At 45.5% G+C, this 23,181-nt stretch overlaps 1 protein-coding gene across 2 annotated transcripts in view; it reads right to left on the bottom strand.

Moving 5' to 3' along the window:
* Positions 1-417: 417 nt before the first annotated feature.
* The window catches only part of LOC142303719 (pepsin A-like), a 263,534-nt gene continuing 240,770 nt past the window's right edge, over positions 418-23,181 (bottom strand). For both annotated transcript variants that reach the window (XM_075345372.1, XM_075345382.1), the window contains one exon: positions 418-684. In XM_075345372.1, the coding sequence (XP_075201487.1) occupies positions 547-684 (138 nt within the window). In that variant the 3' untranslated portion in view covers positions 418-546. The remainder of the gene's footprint in view (positions 685-23,181) is intronic.

Genomic DNA, 23,181 nt, shown 5'->3' with positions numbered 1-23,181 from the left:
GCTGACATTAATGGTATTTCCAGACCGACTCCTGGAGAATTCTCACAATCCGTCACATATGGATCACATAATACAATGGAATGTTCTCCAGGTCAGAAAGCAGCATAGGCTGGATCCAGGCCTAGGCCTGCCCCGAGGGCACTGCAAATAAACACCCTGACATTTCAGAAGAGCCAAAGAGAAGGGTGGGAGACACAACGAGAGGAACAGATGGTGGAGAACAAAAGGGGGGCTGGAAAACACAGAGTCTGAGAGCAGAGACAGGGGCTTCATCAGCAACATCTTACAAAAAACATTGCCAGTCGGTTTGCTGACCATGTACCTATGAGCAGAAGATGAAGGGTTAACAAAGAGGTCCTCAGATTGAAGACAATGCCAGCTGCCAGAAACATTGCGCCAACTACAGGAGAGTGACAATAAGCAGACATGCTACATGATGTTTATTGCAGATCCCTGTATACACCCATCTGTATGATGCCATTTTGTCTGACAACCTGACACCCCTTTGTGTGATGCCACCTTGTCTTATAACCGGACGTGTTTGATCTAAGATCTCACAGCTTCAGCAAATCCAACTCTATTCCTGCTGCGGTCAAATGCCACAAAGTATTCCCGGATGAAGATATCTCCAAGAATCCAAGGACCTGAGGTGACCTGGAAGCCGCTGGTGCATGATCCAGAGAACTGAAAAACATGGATGAGATTCATCAGTACTCATTGATATACTGCCACATAGAAGAACACTTGGAACATTCAGAACGTCTAGAACATGCAAAACATCTAGAGGTCCACCTGAGATCCAGATGTAAAACATTCACCAGGACCTGAAACAGGGCACAAAGAGCATGTGGAACATCTGGGACATAGAGAACCTCTGGAACATGCAGAACATCTAGAACACGCAGAACATCTAGAGGTCCACCTGAGATCCTGAGATCCAGATGTAAAACATTCACCAGGACCTGAAACAGGGCACAAAGAGCATGTGGAACATCTGGGACATAGAGAACCTCTGGAACATGCAGAACATCTACAACACACATGACACGCAAAACATCTACAACACACATGACACGCAGAACATCTACAACACACATGACACGCAGAACATCTACAACACACATGACACGCAGAACATCTACAACACACACGACACGCAGAACATCTACAACACACATGACACGCAGAACATCTACAACACACATGACACGCAGAACATCTACAACACACATAACACACAGAACATCTACAACACACATGACACGCAGAACATCTACAACACACACGACACGCAGAACATCTACAACACACACGACACGCAGAACATCTACAACACACATGACACACAGAACATCTACAACACACATGACACGCAGAACATCTACAACACACATGACACGCAGAACATCTACAACACACATGACACGCAGAACATCTACAACACACACGACACGCAGAACATCTACAACACACACGACACGCAGAACATCTACAACACACATGACACGCAGAACATCTACAACACACACGACACGCAGAACATCTACAACACACACGACACGCAGAACATCTACAACACACATGACACGCAGAACATCTACAACACACATGACACGCAGAACATCTACAACACACATGACACGCAGAACATCTACAACACACATGACACGCAGAACATCTACAACACACATGACACACAGAACATCTACAGCACACATGACACACAGAACATCTACAACACACATGACACACAGAACATCTACAACACACATGACACGCAGAACATCTACAACACACATGACACGCAGAACATCCACAACACACACGACACGCAGAACATCTACAACACACACGACATGCAGAACATCTACAACACACACGACACACAGAACATCTACAACACACATGACACGCAGAACATCTACAGCACACATGACACGCAGAACATCTACAGCACACATGACACACAGAACATCTAGACTACACATGACACGCAGAACATCTACAACACACATGACACGCAGAACATCTACAACACACATGACACGCAGAACATCTACAACACACATGACACGCAGAACATCTACAACACACATGACACGCAGAACATCTACAACACACATGACACACAGAACATCTACAGCACACATGACACACAGAACATCTACAACACACATGACACACAGAACATCTACAGCACACATGACACACAGAACATCTACAACACACATGACACACAGAACATCTACAGCACACATGACACACAGAACATCTACAACACACACGACACACAGAACATCTACAGCACACATGACACGCAGAACATCTACAGCACACATGAGATGCAGAACATCTACAGCACACATGAGATGCAGAACATCTACAGCACACATGACACACAGAACATCTACAGCACACATGACACACAGAACATCTACAGCACACATGACACACAGAACATCTACAGCACACATGAGATGCAGAACATCTACAACACACATAACACGCAAAACATCTACAACACACATGACACGCAGAACATCTACAACACACATGACACGCAGAACATCTACAGCACACATGAGATGCAGAACATCTACAACACACATAACACGCAAAACATCTACAACACACATGACACGCAGAACATCTACAACACACATGACACACAGAACATCTACAGCACACATGAGATGCAGAACATCTACAACACACATGACACGCAGAACATCTACAACACACATGACACGCAGAACATCTACAGCACACACGACATGCAGAACATCTACAACACACACGACACACAGAACATCTACAACACACATGACACACAGAACATCTTGTCTTTGACCACACATGACACGCAGAACATCGAGGACACACATGACACACAGAACATCTATAACACACATGACACACAGAACATCTACAGCACACATGAGATGCAGAACATCTACAACACACACGACACACAGAACATCTACAGCACACATGACACGCAGAACATCTACAGCACACATGAGATGCAGAACATCTACAGCACACATGAGATGCAGAACATCTACAGCACACATGAGATGCAGAACATCTACAGCACACATGACACACAGAACATCTACAGCACACATGAGATGCAGAACATCTACAACACACATGACACGCAAAACATCTACAACACACATGACACGCAGAACATCTACAACACACATGACACACAGAACATCTACAGCACACATGAGATGCAGAACATCTACAACACACATGACACGCAGAACATCTACAACACACATGACACGCAGAACATCTACAGCACACACGATATGCAGAACATCTTGTCTTTGACCACACATGACACACAGAACATCGAGGACACACATGACACACAGAACATCTAGACTACATGAGATGCAGAACATCTAGACTACACGAAACACAGAACATCTAGAACATACATGACACACAGAACATCTAGACTACATGATATGCAGAACATCTAGACTACACGAAACACAGAACATCTAGAACACAAACGACACGCAGAACATCTACAACACATGACATGAATATCTACAATACACATGACACGCAGAACATCTAGCACACACATGACACACAGAACATCTAGCACACACATGACACGCAGAACATCTAGCACACACATGACATGAATATCTACAATACACATGACACGCAGAACATCTACAACACATGACATGAATATCTACAATACACATGACACGCAGAACATCTACAACACATGACATGAATATCTACAATACACATGACACGCAGAACATCTACAACACATGACATGAATATCTACAATACACATGACACGCAGAACATCGGCTGTTATGTCGCCGGCCGTGCTGGCTGTGTGGAGCAGTGCAGTGCGGGGGTGACATGCTGTGTCGTTGGTGCGATCTTCAAATAATGCCACCCGGAATCGGCACCTGTGCAGACTGAGCTCTCGGCTCAATTACAGTCCAAGAGCTCCATATGAACATGCGACGACTCCTGGCGGCATTATTTGAAGATCGCACCAGCGACAGAGCATCTCACCACCGCACTGCCTTGCTCCACACAGCGCTCACCACAGCCAGCACAGATCCACACCTATGACAGAGCATCTCACCCCCTGCTGCCAGTGTAGCGCCCCTGACTACATCTGGGTGCTACAGGGAACTGTATCCGGTACCCCAGGGTGCAGGGCCTACGCCCCGTGGTTCCAGGTTCCCATCAACAGTGTCACTGACATCCGCACTACAAATCCCAATCACACCTCACACCAGAACTGGACAGACACACCAGTGGGTTGGTCAAGTTGGAGCAAGGGGTCAGACAGACTGGTGGGAGGGAGGAAGTCAGTTTGGAGTCAACCTGCATACTATCCCCCTATCCTGCAGAGCATCTCACGTATAACTGAATACTATCCACCTGTCCTGCAGAGCATCTCAAGTATTCCTGCATACTATCCCCCTATCCTGCAGAGCATCTCACGTATAACTGAATACTATCCACCTGTCCTGCAGAGCATCTCAAGTATACCTGCATACTATCCCCCTATCCTGCAGAGCATCTCATGTATACCTGCATACTATCCCCCTGTCCTGCAGAGCATCTCACCCCCTGCTGCCAGTGTAGCGCCCCTGACTACATCTGGGTGCTACAGGGAACTGTATCCTGTACCCCAGGGTGCAGGGCCTACGCCCCGTGGTTCCAGGTTCCCATCAACAGTGTCACTGACATCCGCACTACAAATCCCAATCACACCTCACACCAGAACTGGACAGACACACCAGTGGGTTGGTCAAGTTGGAGCAAGGGGTCAGGCAGACTGGTGGGAGGGAGGAAGTCAGTTTGGAGTCAACCTGCATACTATCCCCCTATCCTGCAGAGCATCTCACGTATAACTGAATACTATCCACCTGTCCTGCAGAGCATCTCAAGTATTCCTGCATACTATCCCCCTATCCTGCAGAGCATCTCACGTATAACTGAATACTATCCACCTGTCCTGCAGAGCATCTCAAGTATACCTGCATACTATCCCCCTATCCTGCAGAGCATCTCATGTATACCTGCATACTATCCCCCTGTCCTGCAGAGCATCTCACGTATACCTGCATACTATCCCCCTATCCTGCAGAGCATCTCACGTATAACTGAATACTATCCACCTGTCCTGCAGAGCATCTCACGTATACCTGCATACTATCCCCCTATCCTGCAGAGCATCTCACGTATAACTGAATACTATCCCCCTGTCCTGCAGAGCATCTCACGTATAACTGAATACTATCCCCCTGTCCTGCAGAGCATCTCACGTATAACTGAATACTATCCACCTGTCCTGCAGAGCATCTCAAGTATACCTGCATACTATCCCCCTATCCTGCAGAGCATCTCACGTATAACTGAATACTATCCACCTGTCCTGCAGAGCATCTCAAGTATACCTGCATACTATCCCCCTATCCTGCAGAGCATCTCACGTATAACTGAATACTATCCACCTGTCCTGCAGAGCATCTCACGTATAACTGAATACTATCCACCTGTCCTGCAGAGCATCTCAAGTATACCTGCATACTATCCCCCTATCCTGCAGAGCATCTCACGTATACCTGCATACTATCCCCCTGTCCTGCAGAGCATCTCAAGTATACCTGCATACTATCCCCCTATCCTGCAGAGCATCTCACGTATAACTGAATACTATCCACCTGTCCTGCAGAGCATCTCAAGTATACCTGCATACTATCCCCCTATCCTGCAGAGCATCTCACGTATAACTGAATACTATCCACCTGTCCTGCAGAGCATCTCAAGTATACCTGCATACTATCCCCCTATCCTGCAGAGCATCTCACGTATAACTGAATACTATCCCCCTGTCCTGCAGAGCATCTCATGTATACCTGCATACTATCCCCCTGTCCTGCAGAGCATCTCATGTATACCTGCATACTATCCCCCTGTCCTGCAGAGCATCTCACGTATACCTGCATACTATCCCCCTGTCCTGCAGAGCATCTCATGTATACCTGCATACTATCCCCCTGTCCTGCAGAGCATCTCACGTATACCTGCATACTATCCCCCTATCCTGCAGAGCATCTCACGTATAACTGAATACTATCCCCCTGTCCTGCAGAGCATCTCATGTATACCTGCATACTATCCCCCTGTCCTGCAGAGCATCTCACGTATACCTGCATACTATCCCCCTATCCTGCAGAGCATCTCACGTATAACTGAATACTATCCCCCTGTCCTGCAGAGCATCTCATGTATACCTGCATACTATCCCCCTGTCCTGCAGAGCATCTCATGTATACCTGCATACTATCCCCCTATCCTGCAGAGCATCTCACGTATAACTGAATACTATCCCCCTGTCCTGCAGAGCATCTCACGTATAACTGAATACTATCCCCCTGTCCTGCAGAGCATCTCACGTATACCTGCATACTATCCCCCTATCCTGCAGAGCATCTCACGTATAACTGAATACTATCCCCCTGTCCTGCAGAGCATCTCACGTATACCTGCATACTATCCCCCTGTCCTGCAGAGCATCTCATGTATACCTGCATACTATCCCCCTGTCCTGCAGAGCATCTCATGTATACCTGCATACTATCCCCCTGTCCTGCAGAGCATCTCACGTATACCTGCATACTATCCCCCTATCCTGCAGAGCATCTCACGTATAACTGAATACTATCCCCCTGTCCTGCAGAGCATCTCATGTATACCTGCATACTATCCCCCTGTCCTGCAGAGCATCTCACGTATACCTGCATACTATCCCCCTATCCTGCAGAGTATCTCACGTATAACTGAATACTATCCCCCTGTCCTGCAGAGCATCTCACGTATACCTGCATACTATCCCCCTATCCTGCAGAGCATCTCACGTATAACTGAATACTATCCCCCTGTCCTGCAGAGCATCTCAACTCTGTACAGTTTCCTGTGGACATTCATGTCTGTGGGCAATTTTCTTGTCACCCCATGTTCCACATTGCTAATACCGTTCTGTGCTTCAATACCTGATGTATCGACTGCTGCTGCATCTTACCCTATTTGCCAAGTCAGCTATACCGGCCGCTGTGCATCATGTCCTATTGGCCAAACTGTGAGAGCTACGTATAGTAGGGGGCTCTCACCTGGCTGATGTAAGCTGTGGGTGATACCTATGGTAGGGGGCTCTCACCTGGCTGATGTAAGCTGTGGGTGATACCTATGGTAGGAGGCTCTCACCTGGCTGATGTAAGCTGTGGGTGATACCTATGGTAGGGGGCTCTCACCTGGCTGATGTAAGCTGTGGGTGATACCTATGGTAGGAGGCTCTCACCTGGCTGATGTAAGCTGTGGGTGATATCTATGGTAGGAGGCTCTCACCTGGCTGATGTAAGCTGTGGGTGATACCTATGGTAGGGGGCTCTCACCTGGCTGATGTAAGCTGTGGGTGATACCTATGGTAGGAGGCTCTCACCTGGCTGATGTAAGCTGTGGGTGATACCTATGGTAGGAGGCTCTCACCTGGCTGATGTAAGCTGTGGGTGATACCTATGGTAGGGGGCTCTCACCTGGCTGATGTAAGCTGTGGGTGATATCTATGATAGGGGGCTCTCACCTGGCTGATGTAAGCTGTGGGTGATATCTATGGTAGGAGGCTCTCACCTGGCTGATGTAAGCTGTGGGTGATACCTATGGTAGGGGGCTCTCACCTGGATGATGTAAGCTGTGGGTGATATCTATGGTAGGAGGCTCCCACCTGGCTGATGTAAGCTGTGGGTGATACCTATGGTAGGAGGCTCTCACCTGGCTGATGTAAGCTGTGGGTGATACCTATGGTAGGAGGCTCTCACCTGGCTGATGTAAGCTGTGGGTGATATCTATGGTAGGAGGCTCTCACCTGGCTGATGTAAGCTGTGGGTGATATCTATGGTAGGGGGCTCTCACCTGGCTGATGTAAGCTGTGGGTGATACCTATGGTAGAGGGCTCTCACCTGGCTGATGTAAGCTGTGGGTGATATCTATGGTAGAGGGCTCTCACCTGGCTGATGTAAGCTGTGGGTGATATCTATGGTAGGGGGCTCTCACCTGGCTGATGTAAGCTGTGGGTGATACCTATGGTAGGAGGCTCTCACCTGGCTGATGTAAGCTGTGGGTGATATCTATGATAGGGGGCTCTCACCTGGCTGATGTAAGCTGTGGGTGATATCTATGGTAGGAGGCTCTCACCTGGCTGATGTAAGCTGTGGGTGATACCTATGGTAGGGGGCTCTCACCTGGATGATGTAAGCTGTGGGTGATATCTATGGTAGGAGGCTCCCACCTGGCTGATGTAAGCTGTGGGTGATACCTATGGTAGGAGGCTCTCACCTGGCTGATGTAAGCTGTGGGTGATACCTATGGTAGGGGGCTCTCACCTTGCTGATGTAAGCTGTGGGTGATATCTATGGTAGAGGGCTCTCACCTGGCTGATGTAAGCTGTGGGTGATACCTATGGTAGGGGGCTCTCACCTGGATGATGTAAGCTGTGGGTGATATCTATGGTAGGGGGCTCTCACCTGGATGATGTAAGCTGTGGGTGATATCTATGGTAGGGGGCTCTCACCTGGATGATGTAAGCTTTGGGTGATATCTATGGTAGGGGGCTCTCACCTGGCTGATGTAAGCTGTGGGTGATATATATGGTAGGGGGCTCTCACCTGGATGATGTAAGCTGTGGGTGATATCTATGGTAGGGGGCTCTCACCTGGATGATGTAAGCTGTGGGTGATATCTATGGTAGGGGGCTCTCACCTGGATGATGTAAGCTGTGGGTGATATATATGGTAGGGGGCTCTCACCTGGATGATGTAAGCTGTGGGTAATATCTATGGTAGGGGGCTCTCACCTGGATGATGTAAGCTGTGGGTGATATCTATGGTAGGGGGCTCTCACCTGGATGATGTAAGCTGTGGGTGATATCTATGGTAGGGGGCTCTCACCTGGATGATGTAAGCTTTAGGTGATATCTATGGTAGGGGGCTCTCACCTGGCTGATGTAAGCTTTGGGTGATATCTATGGTAGGGGGCTCTCACCTGGATGATGTAAGCTTTAGGTGATATCTATGGTAGGGGGCTCTCACCTGGCTGATGTAAGCTGTGGGTGATATCTATGGTAGAGGGCTCTCACCTGGATGATGTAAGCTGTGGGTGATATATATGGTAGGGGGCTCTCACCTGGATGATGTAAGCTGTGGGTGATATCTATGGCAGGAGGCTCTCACCTGGCTGATGTAAGCTGTGGGTGATATCTATGGTAGGAGGCTCTCACCTGGATGATGTAAGCTGTGGGTGATATCTATGGTAGGAGGCTCTCACCTGGCTGATGTAAGCTGTGGGTGATATATATGGTAGGGGGCTCTCACCTGGATGATGTAAGCTGTGGGTGATATCTATGGTAGGGGGCTCTCACCTGGATGATGTAAGCTGTGGGTGATATCTATGGTAGGGGGCTCTCACCTGGATGATGTAAGCTGTGGGTGATATCTATGGTAGGGGGCTCTCACCTGGATGATGTAAACTTTGGGTGATATCTATGGTAGGGGGCTCTCACCTGGATGATGTAAGCTGTGGGTGATATCTATGGCAGGAGGCTCTCACCTGGCTGATGTAAGCTGTGGGTGATATCTATGGTAGGAGGCTCTCACCTGGATGATGTAAGCTGTGGGTGATATCTATGGTAGGAGGCTCTCACCTGGCTGATGTAAGCTTTGAGTGATACCTATGGTAGGAGGCTCTCACCTGGATGATGTAAGCTGTGGGTGATACCTATGGTAGGGGGCTCTCACCTGGATAATGTAAGCTGTGGGTGATATCTATGGTAGGAGGCTCTCACCTGGCTGATGTAAGCTGTGGGTGATATCTATGGTAGGGGGCTCTCACCTGGATGATGTAAGCTGTGGGTGATACCTATGGTAGAGGGCTCTCACCTGGCTGATGTAAGCTGTGGGTGATATCTATGGTAGGGGGCTCTCACCTGGCTGATGTAAGCTGTGGGTGATATCTATGGTAGGAGGCTCTCACCTGGATGATGTAAGCTGTGGGTGATATCTATGGTAGGGGGCTCTCACCTGGATGATGTAAGCTGTGGGTGATATCTATGGTAGGGGGCTCTCACCTGGATGATGTAAGCTGTGGGTGATATCTATGGTAGGGGGCTCTCACCTGGCTGATGTAAGCTGTGGGTGATATCTATGGTAGGGGGCTCTCACCTGGCTGATGTAAGCTGTGGGTGATATCTATGGTAGGGGGCTCTCACCTGGCTGATGTAAGCTGTGGGTGATACCTATGGTAGAGGGCTCTCACCTGGCTGATGTAAGCTGTGGGTGATATCTATGGTAGGGGGCTCTCACCTGGATGATGTAAGCTGTGGGTGATATCTATGGTAGGGGGCTCTCACCTGGCTGATGTAAGCTGTGGGTGATATCTATGGTAGGGGGCTCTCACCTTGCTGATGTAAGCTGTGGGTGATATCTATGGTAGGGGGCTCTCACCTGGATGATGTAAGCTGTGGGTGATATCTATGGTAGGGGGCTCTCACCTGGCTGATGTAAGCTGTGGGTGATATCTATGGTAGGAGGCTCTCACCTGGATGATGTAAGCTGTGGGTGATATCTATGGTAGGGGGCTCTCACCTGGCTGATGTAAGCTGTGGGTGATATCTATGGTAGGGGGCTCTCACCTGGCTGATGTAAGCTGTGGGTGATACCTATGGTAGAGGGCTCTCACCTGGCTGATGTAAGCTGTGGGTGATATCTATGGTAGGAGGCTCTCACCTGGATGATGTAAGCTGTGGGTGATATCTATGGTAGAGGGCTCTCACCTGGATGATGTAAGCTTTGGGTGATATCTATGGTTGGAGGCTCTCACCTGGATGATGTAAGCTGTGGGTGATATCTATGGTAGGAGAATCTCACCTGGCTGATGTAAGCTGTGGGTGATATCTATGGTAGGAGGCTCTCACCTGGCTGATGTAAGCTGTGGGTGATATTTATGGTAGGAGGCTCTCACCTGGATGACGTAAGCTGTGGGTGATATCTATGGTAGAGGGCTCTCACCTGGCTGAGGTAAGCTGTGGGTGATATCTATGGTAGGAGGCTCTCACCTGGCTGAGGTAAGCTGTGGGTGATACCTATGGTAGGAGGCTCTCACCTGGCTGATGTAAGCTTTGAGTGATACCTATGGTAGGAGGCTCTCACCTGGATGATGTAAGCTGTGGGTGATACCTATGGTAGGGGGCTCTCACCTGGATAATGTAAGCTGTGGGTGATATCTATGGTAGGAGGCTCTCACCTGGCTGATGTAAGCTGTGGGTGATATCTATGGTAGGGGGCTCTCACCTGGATGATGTAAGCTGTGGGTGATACCTATGGTAGAGGGCTCTCACCTGGCTGATGTAAGCTGTGGGTGATATCTATGGTAGGGGGCTCTCACCTGGCTGATGTAAGCTGTGGGTGATATCTATGGTAGGAGGCTCTCACCTGGATGATGTAAGCTGTGGGTGATATCTATGGTAGGGGGCTCTCACCTGGATGATGTAAGCTGTGGGTGATATCTATGGTAGGGGGCTCTCACCTGGATGATGTAAGCTGTGGGTGATATCTATGGTAGGGGGCTCTCACCTGGCTGATGTAAGCTGTGGGTGATATCTATGGTAGGGGGCTCTCACCTGGCTGATGTAAGCTGTGGGTGATATCTATGGTAGGGGGCTCTCACCTGGCTGATGTAAGCTGTGGGTGATACCTATGGTAGAGGGCTCTCACCTGGCTGATGTAAGCTGTGGGTGATATCTATGGTAGGGGGCTCTCACCTGGATGATGTAAGCTGTGGGTGATATCTATGGTAGGGGGCTCTCACCTGGCTGATGTAAGCTGTGGGTGATATCTATGGTAGGGGGCTCTCACCTTGCTGATGTAAGCTGTGGGTGATATCTATGGTAGGGGGCTCTCACCTGGATGATGTAAGCTGTGGGTGATATCTATGGTAGGGGGCTCTCACCTGGCTGATGTAAGCTGTGGGTGATATCTATGGTAGGAGGCTCTCACCTGGATGATGTAAGCTGTGGGTGATATCTATGGTAGGGGGCTCTCACCTGGCTGATGTAAGCTGTGGGTGATATCTATGGTAGGGGGCTCTCACCTGGCTGATGTAAGCTGTGGGTGATACCTATGGTAGAGGGCTCTCACCTGGCTGATGTAAGCTGTGGGTGATATCTATGGTAGGAGGCTCTCACCTGGATGATGTAAGCTGTGGGTGATATCTATGGTAGAGGGCTCTCACCTGGATGATGTAAGCTTTGGGTGATATCTATGGTTGGAGGCTCTCACCTGGATGATGTAAGCTGTGGGTGATATCTATGGTAGGAGAATCTCACCTGGCTGATGTAAGCTGTGGGTGATATCTATGGTAGGAGGCTCTCACCTGGCTGATGTAAGCTGTGGGTGATATTTATGGTAGGAGGCTCTCACCTGGATGACGTAAGCTGTGGGTGATATCTATGGTAGGAGGCTCTCACCTGGCTGAGGTAAGCTGTGGGTGATACCTATGGTAGGAGGCTCTCACCTGGCTGATGTAAGCTGTGGGTGATATCTATGGTAGGGGGCTCTCACCTGGATGATGTAAGCTGTGGGTGATATCTATGGTAGGGGGCTCTCACCTGGCTGATGTAAGCTGTGGGTGATATCTATGGTAGGAGGCTCTCACCTGGATGATGTAAGCTGTGGGTGATATCTATGGTAGGGGGCTCTCACCTGGCTGATGTAAGCTGTGGATGATATCTATGGTAGGAGGCTCTCACCTGGCTGATGTAAGCTGTGGGTGATATCTATGGTAGGAGGCTCTCACCTGGCTGATGTAAGCTGTGGGTGATACCTATGGTAGGAGGCTCTCACCTGGATGATGTAAGCTGTGGGTGATACCTATGGTAGGAGGCTCTCACCTGGCTGATGTAAGCTGTGGGTGATATCTATGGTAGAGGGCTCTCACCTGGCTGATGTAAGCTGTGGGTGATATCTATGGTAGAGGGCTCTCACCTGGCTGATGTAAGCTTTGGGTGATATCTATGGTAGGGGGCTCTCACCTGGCTGATGTAAGCTGTGGGTGAGATCTATGGTAGGAGGCTCTCACCTGGCTGATGTAAGCTTTGGGTGATACCTATGGTAGGAGGCTCTCACCTGGCTGATGTAAGCTGTGGGTGATACCTATGGTAGGAGGCTCTCACCTGGCTGATGTAAGCTGTGGGTGATACCTATGGTAGGAGGCTCTCACCTGGCTGATGTAAGCTGTGGGTGATATCTATGGTAGGAGGCTCTCACCTGGATGATGTAAGCTGTGGGTGATATCTATGGTAGGAGGCTCTCACCTGGCTGATGTAAGCTGTGGGTGATACCTATGGTAGGAGGCTCTCACCTGGCTGATGTAAGCTGTGGGTGATACCTATGGTAGGAGGCTCTCACCTGGCTGATGTAAGCTGTGGGTGATACCTATAGTAGGAGGCTCTCACCTGGCTGATGTAAGCTGTGGGTGATATCTATGGTAGAAAAAAAAAAATTGAAAAAAATCCAGCACTCAAAGCATTCAACTGAAATTGTTTTTTATTTTATTCATTGATCTGTGTAATTATTAAAGACGTTTCGGTCATCCGACCTTCATCAGTTTACACTACAATAAAAAGATACATAAAAGATTTTTAAGTATACAGAAATAATGGCATTATACAATCATGGTAACAAAAAAGGGCAGAAATATTCACCACATTGTAATGCATGAATCATGAACTATGATATACAAAAAATGTCAACAAAAAGACAAAAGTGAAGAATCTGTCAGTTGAGCCGCTTCACTAGCAGATATAATGTCCACCTAAAGATATAATTGAAATACAGATAAAATGTAGCATAATAGAACCATTATACAACAAAAGGGGAACCAAACAGGAAACCCAAAAATTTATCCAAAAATGCGTATCTTGCTAATATAGAAGGACAAAGAGCCTAAGCACCAGCACTGAGACACTATTCTACTCTAATGAAACAGACAATACACAGAAATACCAAGCAATGGACACTCACCAGAAAGGGTTCTGTAGAAATGTATGAAAAAGCTGGACCAGAGGAAAAAGCTGCCCGTCCGGGTCTGCAGTCAATGTAATCTGACAGTCCAATGTCCAGATTTAAATAGACCGCTCAATTAGCTCATTAACAAGTTACAGAGCGTCACTTCCGGTCCGGAGACCGGAAGTGACGTCACGGAGCGTCACTTCCGGTCCGAAAACCGGAAGTGACGTCACCGGCTGGCAATGTGTAAATCCTGATGGTTGGCAACTGTAGACATACACAGACAGCCACTCCTCACCGCGGAACGTCACTTCTGGTCCGCAAACCGGAAGTGACGATCCTGGTTGGCAATATGTAAACCAGATGATTGGCAAGCGCTAAAATTGCGCTGACTGGCAATGTCCCCTTATGCAATAACCATGAAATAAGGGTAATTAAGCCCGAAATAGTGTAATGAATAAGAGACTCTATGGGTAACATTATTTGAAGACAAATTACCTAAAAGGTCAAATCAAAGAAGAAATAGAAGAAATAAAATAAGAGGACTAAGGGAATGGTGTATTTATTCGAAATCAATTTAATAATTTTTTAATTATTTTTTAATTTTTTAGCGAGCGAGCGAGGTGCTGAATTCAAGTAAAGTGCTGAATTTAAGATAAGTGCATAGTTTCAACACAATTACATAGTTTGACACAAGAACATAGTTTGAATTTATCCTTAGACGTTTCCCATTGGGTTTCTTTCGTTTTTTTCTCTTTGTTTTTCTACTTTACTGTTGATCCCCATTTGATAGGTGCTCCATAGACAATGCTACCAGGTGTGTATCTTGTCAGATGTATGCATGCCTTGAGCAGCCGTTCGAGGGTGAATATGTCTGCACTCGATGCAAGCATGTTGCGTGTTTGGAAGCCAAGGTAACTGATCTAAATAAGCAGCTTGCAACACTAAGGGGCATTGCAAACCTGGAGAGGAGTTTAGAGCTCACTGAGCTTTCTCTGGCTGGGGCCAGTGATATGGAGGAGGCTGGAGGTGGGGAAGATCAGGACCCAGAGGTAGGTAGCTGGGTAACAGTTAGAAGAAGAGGTAGGGGGAAAAGTGTCAGGGAGCCTAGTCCTGACCTGGCACAACCTAATAAATATGCCTGTTTGGCTGATATTAGGAATGAAGGGCCTGGACTAGGGTCACTACAGCAGGACGTTGCTCCTAGCAACCAGGAAAACAACTGCTGTAGGAAGGAGGGAAATAGGAGTGCAGCAAAGCCCAGACAGATGTTGGTGGTAGGGGACTCTATAATTAGGCGGACAGACAGGGTCATCTGTCGCCGAGACCGTGAATGCCGAACAGTGTGTTGTCTGCCGGGTGCTCGGGTTCGGCATATTGTGGATCGGATAGACAGATTGCTGGGTGGGGCTGGGGAAAACCCAGCGGTCATGGTGCACATTGGTACTAATGACAAAGTTAGAGGCAGGTGGAAGGTCCTTAAAAATGATTACAGGGAACTAGGAGAGAAGCTGAAGTCCAGGACCTCCAAGGTGGTGTTTTCAGAAATACTACCGGTGCCACGAGCGTCACTAGAAAGACAGCGGGAGCTTAGGGAGATAAATATGTGGCTTAGAAATTGGTGCAGGAAGGAAGGGTTCGGGTTCATGGAGAACTGGGCCGACTTCTCAGTCGGCTACAGGCTCTACGGTAGGGACGGGCTGCACCTCAATGGGGAAGGTGCAGCTGTGCTGGGGGAGAAAATGGTCAGACGGATGGAGGAGCTTTTAAACTAGGATCGGGGGGGAGGGAGGGTAGTGGAGCAAATAAGGGGATAGATAGAGCAGATAGAGACAGGGAGACGGTAGGGGTCAATGAAGGATTAGGGGGGGATGGGACATACAAGGAACGTAGGGAGGCTAGGAGTAATAAAGGTGTTAATAGGATTAAATGTCTACTGGCAAATGCAAGAAGTCTTGCAAACAAAATGAATGAATTGGAGACTCTTATGTCAACCATGGATTATGATGTGGTGGGCATTACGGAAACCTGGCTGGATGAAAGCCATGACTGGGTGACAAACATACAGGGTTATAGTACATTTAGGAAGGACAGGAAAGGCCAAAAAGGTGGTGGGGTGTGTATATTTATCAAATCTAACCTAAAACCTGTGTTGTATGATGACATTGAGGGGAACAGCAACAATGTAGAGTCAGTATGGGTAAATGTACATGGGGAGGGGAATAATGGAAAAATGCTAATTGGAGTTTGCTATAAGCCTCCTAACATACCTGAACAAATAGAGGGTGAAATGCTGGAACAAATTGAAAAGGCAGCTAATAATAATAATCGGGTTCTTATTATGGGGGATTTCAACTATCCAGACATTCAGTGGGACATAGAATCTTCTGGTTCTGCTAAAAGCTGTAAGTTCTTATCTACCATTCAAGACCTTTTCCTCTCTCAGATGGTAGATGAACCGACCAGGGGAGATAATTTGCTAGATCTGGTCCTGTCAAATAGACCGGATACAATTTCAAATCTACAGGTCCGGGAGCACTTGGGCACCAGCGATCATAATATGGTAAGCTTCAACATAATATTCAATAGAACATTTCAAAGGGGGAATGCTAAAACCTGGAATTTTAGGAAAGCTGATTTCAACAAATTAAGGGAAGAGCTTAAATGTGTAGATTGGGACAGAGTCATGGTAACTGGGGATACTGAACATAAATGGGGTAAGTTTAAGGATATACTGCTAGAGTCCTGTAAAAAACTTATACCCTCTGGTAATAAAATGTCCAGGAATAAAAAGAAACCACTATGGATAAATAAGACTGTACAAAGTATAATAAAACAAAAACAAAGGGCATTTAACATCTTAAAGGCTGAGAATACAGAAATAGCATTGCAGGAGTATAAAGATATCAATAGGCAATGCAAAAAAGAAATCAAACAAGCAAAACTAGCTACTGAAACAAAAATCGCCAATGACATTAAAATAAATCCCAAAATCTTTTATAAATACATTAATGGCAAAAGGAAAACAAAGGATAGTATCGGACCCTTAAAATATAATAACAAGTTAGTTATAGAGGACAAACAAAAAACTGAGATATTAAATAGGCATTTCTCATCTGTATTCACCAAGGAACTGACTGTACCAGGGATCATTCAACAAGTGAAAAATCAAAGTCCACCACCCGATATAATTAATTTAACACAAGATGAAGTACGCCTACGTCTGAGTAAATTAAACATTGACAAATCCCCAGGGCCAGATGGCATTCATCCACGAATATTGAGGGAATTGAGCTCCGTAATCGACAGACCGCTGTATCTCATCTTTTTAGACTCACTTGTAACAGGGTTGGTGCCTCAGGATTGGAGGATTGCTGATGTGGTACCGATATTTAAGAAAGGTAAGAGGGTAGATCCAGGCAACTACCGTCCAGTAAGCCTGACATCAGTAGTATGCAAAGTTTTTGAGGGCATTTTAAGGGATGACATGCAAAAATATATTGCAGAAAATAATATGATAACTGACAAACAGCATGGATTCATGAAAGATAAGTCGTGTCTAACCAACCTGTTGGGGTTCTATGAGGGGGTAAGTGCAAACCTGGATATTGGTAATGCAGCTGATGTGATTTATTTGGACTTTGCAAAGGCATTTGATACTGTACCACATAATAGCCTTATACTAAAGCTCCAGAAGCAAGGACTAGGGGACACAATATGCAACTGGGTAAGGAATTGGCTAAAAGATAGGAAACAAAGAGTAGTCATAAATGCTACATTCTCTAAATGGGCTATAGTCAGCAGTGGGGTGCCGCAGGGATCTGTGCTAGGACCAATTCTTTTTACTCTCTATATTAATGACCTTGTGGATGGGATTGATAGTACAGTGTCAGTCTTTGCCGATGACACCAAACTATGTAGGATATTAAAAACTGACCTGGATAGTACAATATTACAAAAAGATCTGGATAAGATGTCAGAATGGGCAGATACTTGGCAAATGAGATTTAATGTTGATAAATGTAAAGTAATGCACCTAGGACGGAGTAATCCTATAGCTGCGTATACATTAAATGGAAGTAAACTCGGGACTACAGAACAGGAGAAGGACTTGGGTATTCTCATTACAAATAAGCTGAGCAGCAGCACTCAATGTCAGGCAGCAGCTGCTAAAGCAAACAAGATTCTAGGATGTATAAAAAGAGAGATTAGATCCCGTGATCCCAACGTATTGTTACCCATCTATAAATCACTTGTAAGGCCACATCTGGAATACGGGATCCAGTTTTGGGCTCCACATTTTAAAAAGGACATTCAGAAGTTAGAGTCAGTTCAAAGGCGGGCAACTAGACTATTACAAGGAATGGAAGGCCTCCCATATGATGGCAGATTGAAAAAGTTAGATATGTTTAGCTTAGAAAAAAGACGTCTCAGAGGAGATCTCATTTATATGTATAAATACATGTGTGGTCAATATAAAGGACTGGCACATAACTTATTTCTTCCGAAAACAATACTGAGGACCAGGGGGCACTCACTGCGAGTGGAAGAAAAGCGATTCCGACACCAAAATAGGAAAGGGTTCTTTACAGTTAGAGCGGTCAGACTGTGGAATGCCCTACCACAAGAGGTAGTAATGGCAGATACTATAACAGCTTTTAAAAAAGGGCTGGATGATTTCCTCAGTACACAAAACATTGTTGGTTATAAATGACTTAGTGACTAAATGTACAACTGGTGGAGGAAGGTTGAACTAGATGGACCTAGGTCTTTTTTCAACCTAAGTAACTATGTAACTATGTAACTATCAACTATAATCAACCCTAGTAAAAAAACAGGAAAAAAGAAAAAAAGAAAAGAGAAAAGCTAAGGGGAATGTACATAAGAAAATGGAGAGGGGGGGAGGGGGGGTGGGGTGGGGGAAAGGGAAAGGAAAGGGGGTGGGGATTGGAAGGGGGGGGGAGGGGGGAGGAGGGGAAAAGGGGGGGGGAAGGGGAAGGGGGAGGGAAGGGGAAGGAGAGACTATGGAAGAAAGGGATCAAGGGAAAATTAGTAATGTGTAAAGAAAACTAAAACTAGGGAAAAAGCAGGAAAGAGGATTATGTTAAGAAAGAAACAGAAAGAAGATTATAAGAAAATACCTAAAGGGACCGGCCATCATCAAGTCAGTGATCAACTCCTCTGAAAAAGATAATAATAAGTAGGCATAAATGAATGTAAAGCTATAAGAAACTAGAAGTATCGAAATCACGATTAAGGCCTTTGGGCTCCAAAGTCTGAAGAGTAAAAATCCAATACGCCTCCCTTTGTTTCAATTTTTTAACCCTATCGCCTCCTCTTCTATTTGGCAAGACCTGCTCCAACACCTGGAACCGTAATTGACTAACACTATGTCCCTGTTTATGAAAATGAGATGGAAGAGGTAAAGTCAATCTCTCACACCTGATGGTGGATTTATGTTGTGATATGCGTTCCTTAACAGTCTGGGTGGTTTCGCCTACATAGAGTAGGCCACAAGGACACTTCACTACATATACAACATAAGATGTCTCACAGGTGAAAAAACCTCTAATTGGATAACCCCGACCACTGTAGGGATGCAAAACTCTATCACCTTTCAACACATTACTGCATTGGGCACAATTTAAACATGGGAAAGTACCACGTCTCTGGGTATAAAGATGAGTTTGAACGGGTCCAGTCACACCGGCGCCCACATCAGCTCTCACCAATTTATTACTGAGATTAGACGGTCGTCTAAAACAAGGAAGAAAAGGTGATTTAAATTCTTCCACCTCAGGGTACCCTTTACGCAAGATGTTCCAATGACTTCTGATGAATTTATGAATTTTGTAAGAGAAGGGATGGTAAGTATGAACGAAAGCCAAACGTTTATCTCTAGCATTACCAATAGAAGATTCGGTATTCACACTAGCACTATTCAAAACCTCCTGTGGATAACCCCTCGCCAGAAACTTAGTCCTCACCTCCTGTAATCTGGTATCTTTAATTTCTTGTTGGTTAACAATCCTATGTACCCTAAGAAACTGGGACTTAGGTATAGAATTCTTCATGGCCTTGGGATGACAACTATCATATGCGAGTAAGTTATTCCTGTCCGTCGACTTTATGTACAAATCAGTTTGTAAATGTCCATTCTCTAATTTCGTAACAGTGACATCTAAAAAATTTATATGATGTAAATCATATTGTATAACAAATTGAAGTTCAGACCAAATGCTGTTAATGTAATTATGGAACTCCATGATGGAATCCAACGGGCCAACCCATATGCAAAAAACGTCATCAATAAATCGCTTCCAACACTTGCAGTGCTCTTGGAATCCCTTATGTGGATATATGAATGTATCTTCAAAGTAAGACATGTACGTATTTGCATACGGGGGCGCTACGTTGGACCCCATCGCGGTCCCCTGTTTTTGAATATAATAGATGTCCTGAAACAAAAAGAAATTTTCAGTTAACACTATTTGTAATAAGTCCAGACAGAAATCACTTGTATCACTCGAAAAGTTATGTTGTAACAATAACTCACGAACTGCTGACATGCCCTTCTGATGTACAATAGACGTATATAAACTTGTCACATCCCAAGTCACGAGAAAAGCATCAAATGGAATGATATCAAGCCCACGAATTGCCTCTAGGAAGTGACCAGTGTCCAACAGGAAAGAAGGAATGTTTTTAGTCAAAGGAGTAATAATCTTCTCAAGTAAGATAGCTAAAGGGGAAAGGATAGAATCTGTGCCCGCCACTATAGGTCTACCAGGAGGGTTCACCAAGGTCTTATGAATTTTGGGGAGTACATAAAAAACAGGAATGATTGGATTCTGCTTTTGTAAGAAATCAAATGTCTTCTGATCTATTACTCCCTTTTGTAGATAGTGGCCGGTCACAGATCTAATCCTATCTCGAATCCTATTCGTCGGGTTACTTGCCAATATTCCATAGACATTACTGTCCCCCAATTGTCTCAGTATTTCCTGTAAATACCATCGACCAATCTACTTCTATTGCTCCTATCAACATCCAAGGATTGGGACTCAAAACTAAGAGCACTTTCATGCCTCCCAAAAATAACCCTCCAGTGGAAACGTTCATAGGCTTATTGGAACATGACATTACGTCTTTTTTCAAAGATGTGTCTAATAAATCATTACACTGTCCTTCCAATTTTTCAGATAAGGATAAAAATGCGTTGGCATCTCTTACGCAGGATAAAGACATAATTATCAAACAAGCCGATAAAGGCGGAGCTTTGGTAGTTATGGACAAATCCATGTATTTACAGGAAATACTGAGACAATTGGGGGACAGTAATGTCTATGGAATATTGGCAAGTAACCCGACGAATAGGATTCGAGATAGGATTAGATCTGTGACCGGCCACTATCTACAAAAGGGAGTAATAGATCAGAAGACATTTGATTTCTTACAAAAGCAGAATCCAATCATTCCTGTTTTTTATGTACTCCCCAAAATTCATAAGACCTTGGTGAACCCTCCTGGTAGACCTATAGTGGCGGGCACAGATTCTATCCTTTCCCCTTTAGCTATCTTACTTGAGAAGATTATTACTCCTTTGACTAAAAACATTCCTTCTTTCCTGTTGGACACTGGTCACTTCCTAGAGGTGATTCGTGGGCTTGATATCATTCCATTTGATGCTTTTCTCGTGACTTGGGATGTGACAAGTTTATATACGTCTATTGTACATCAGAAGGGCATGTCAGCAGTTCGTGAGTTATTGTTACAACATAACTTTTCGAGTGATACAAGTGATTTCTGTCTGGACTTACTACAAATAGTGTTAACTGAAAATTTCTTTTTGTTTCAGGACATCTATTATATTCAAAAACAGGGGACCGCGATGGGGTCCAACGTAGCTCCCCCGTATGCAAATACGTACATGTCTTACTTTGAAGATACATTCATATATCCACATAAGGGATTCCAAGAGCACTGCAAGTGTTGGAAGCGATTTATTGACGACGTTTTTTGCATATGGGTTGGCCCGTTGGATTCCATCATGGAGTTCCATAATTACATTAACAGCATTTGGTCTGAACTTCAATTTGTTATACAATATGATTTACATCATATCAATTTTTTAGATGTCACTGTTACGAAATTAGAGAATGGACATTTACAAACTGATTTGTACATAAAGTCGACGGACAGGAATAACCTACTCGCATATGATAGTTGTCATCCCAAGGCCATGAAGAATTCTATACCTAAGTCCCAGTTTCTTAGGGTACATAGGATTGTTAACCAACAAGAAATTAAAGATACCAGATTACAGGAGATGAGGACTAAGTTTCTGGCGAGGGGTTATCCACAGGAGGTTTTGAATAGTGCTAGTGTGAATACCGAATCTTCTATTGGTAAGGCTAGAGATAAACGTTTGGCTTTCGTTCATACTTACCATCCCTTCTCTTACAAAATTCATAAATTCATCAGAAGTCATTGGAACATCTTGCGTAAAGGGTACCCTGAGGTGGAAGAATTTAAATCACCTTTTCTTCCTTGTTTTAGACGACCGTCTAATCTCAGTAATAAATTGGTGAGAGCTGATGTGGGCGCCGGTGTGACTGGACCCGTTCAAACTCATCTTTATACCCAGAGACGTGGTACTTTCCCATGTTTAAATTGTGCCCAATGCAGTAATGTGTTGAAAGGTGATAGAGTTTTGCATCCCTACAGTGGTCGGGGTTATCCAATTAGAGGTTTTTTCACCTGTGAGACATCTTATGTTGTATATGTAGTGAAGTGTCCTTGTGGCCTACTCTATGTAGACGAAACCACCCAGACTGTTAAGGAACGCATATCACAACATAAATCCACCATCAGGTGTGAGAGATTGACTTTACCTCTTCCATCTCATTTTCATAAACAGGGACATAGTGTTAGTCAATTACGGTTCCAGGTGTTGGAGCAGGTCTTGCCAAATAGAAGAGGAGGCGATAGGGTTAAAAAATTGAAACAAAGGGAGGCGTATTGGATTTTTACTCTTCAGACTTTGGAGCCCAAAGGCCTT

Source organism: Anomaloglossus baeobatrachus, chromosome 1 (genome assembly GCF_048569485.1).
Source record: "Anomaloglossus baeobatrachus isolate aAnoBae1 chromosome 1, aAnoBae1.hap1, whole genome shotgun sequence".
NCBI classification, from domain to species: Eukaryota; Metazoa; Chordata; class Amphibia; order Anura; family Aromobatidae; genus Anomaloglossus; species Anomaloglossus baeobatrachus.
This window is presented reverse-complemented; position numbering and strand designations above follow the sequence as displayed.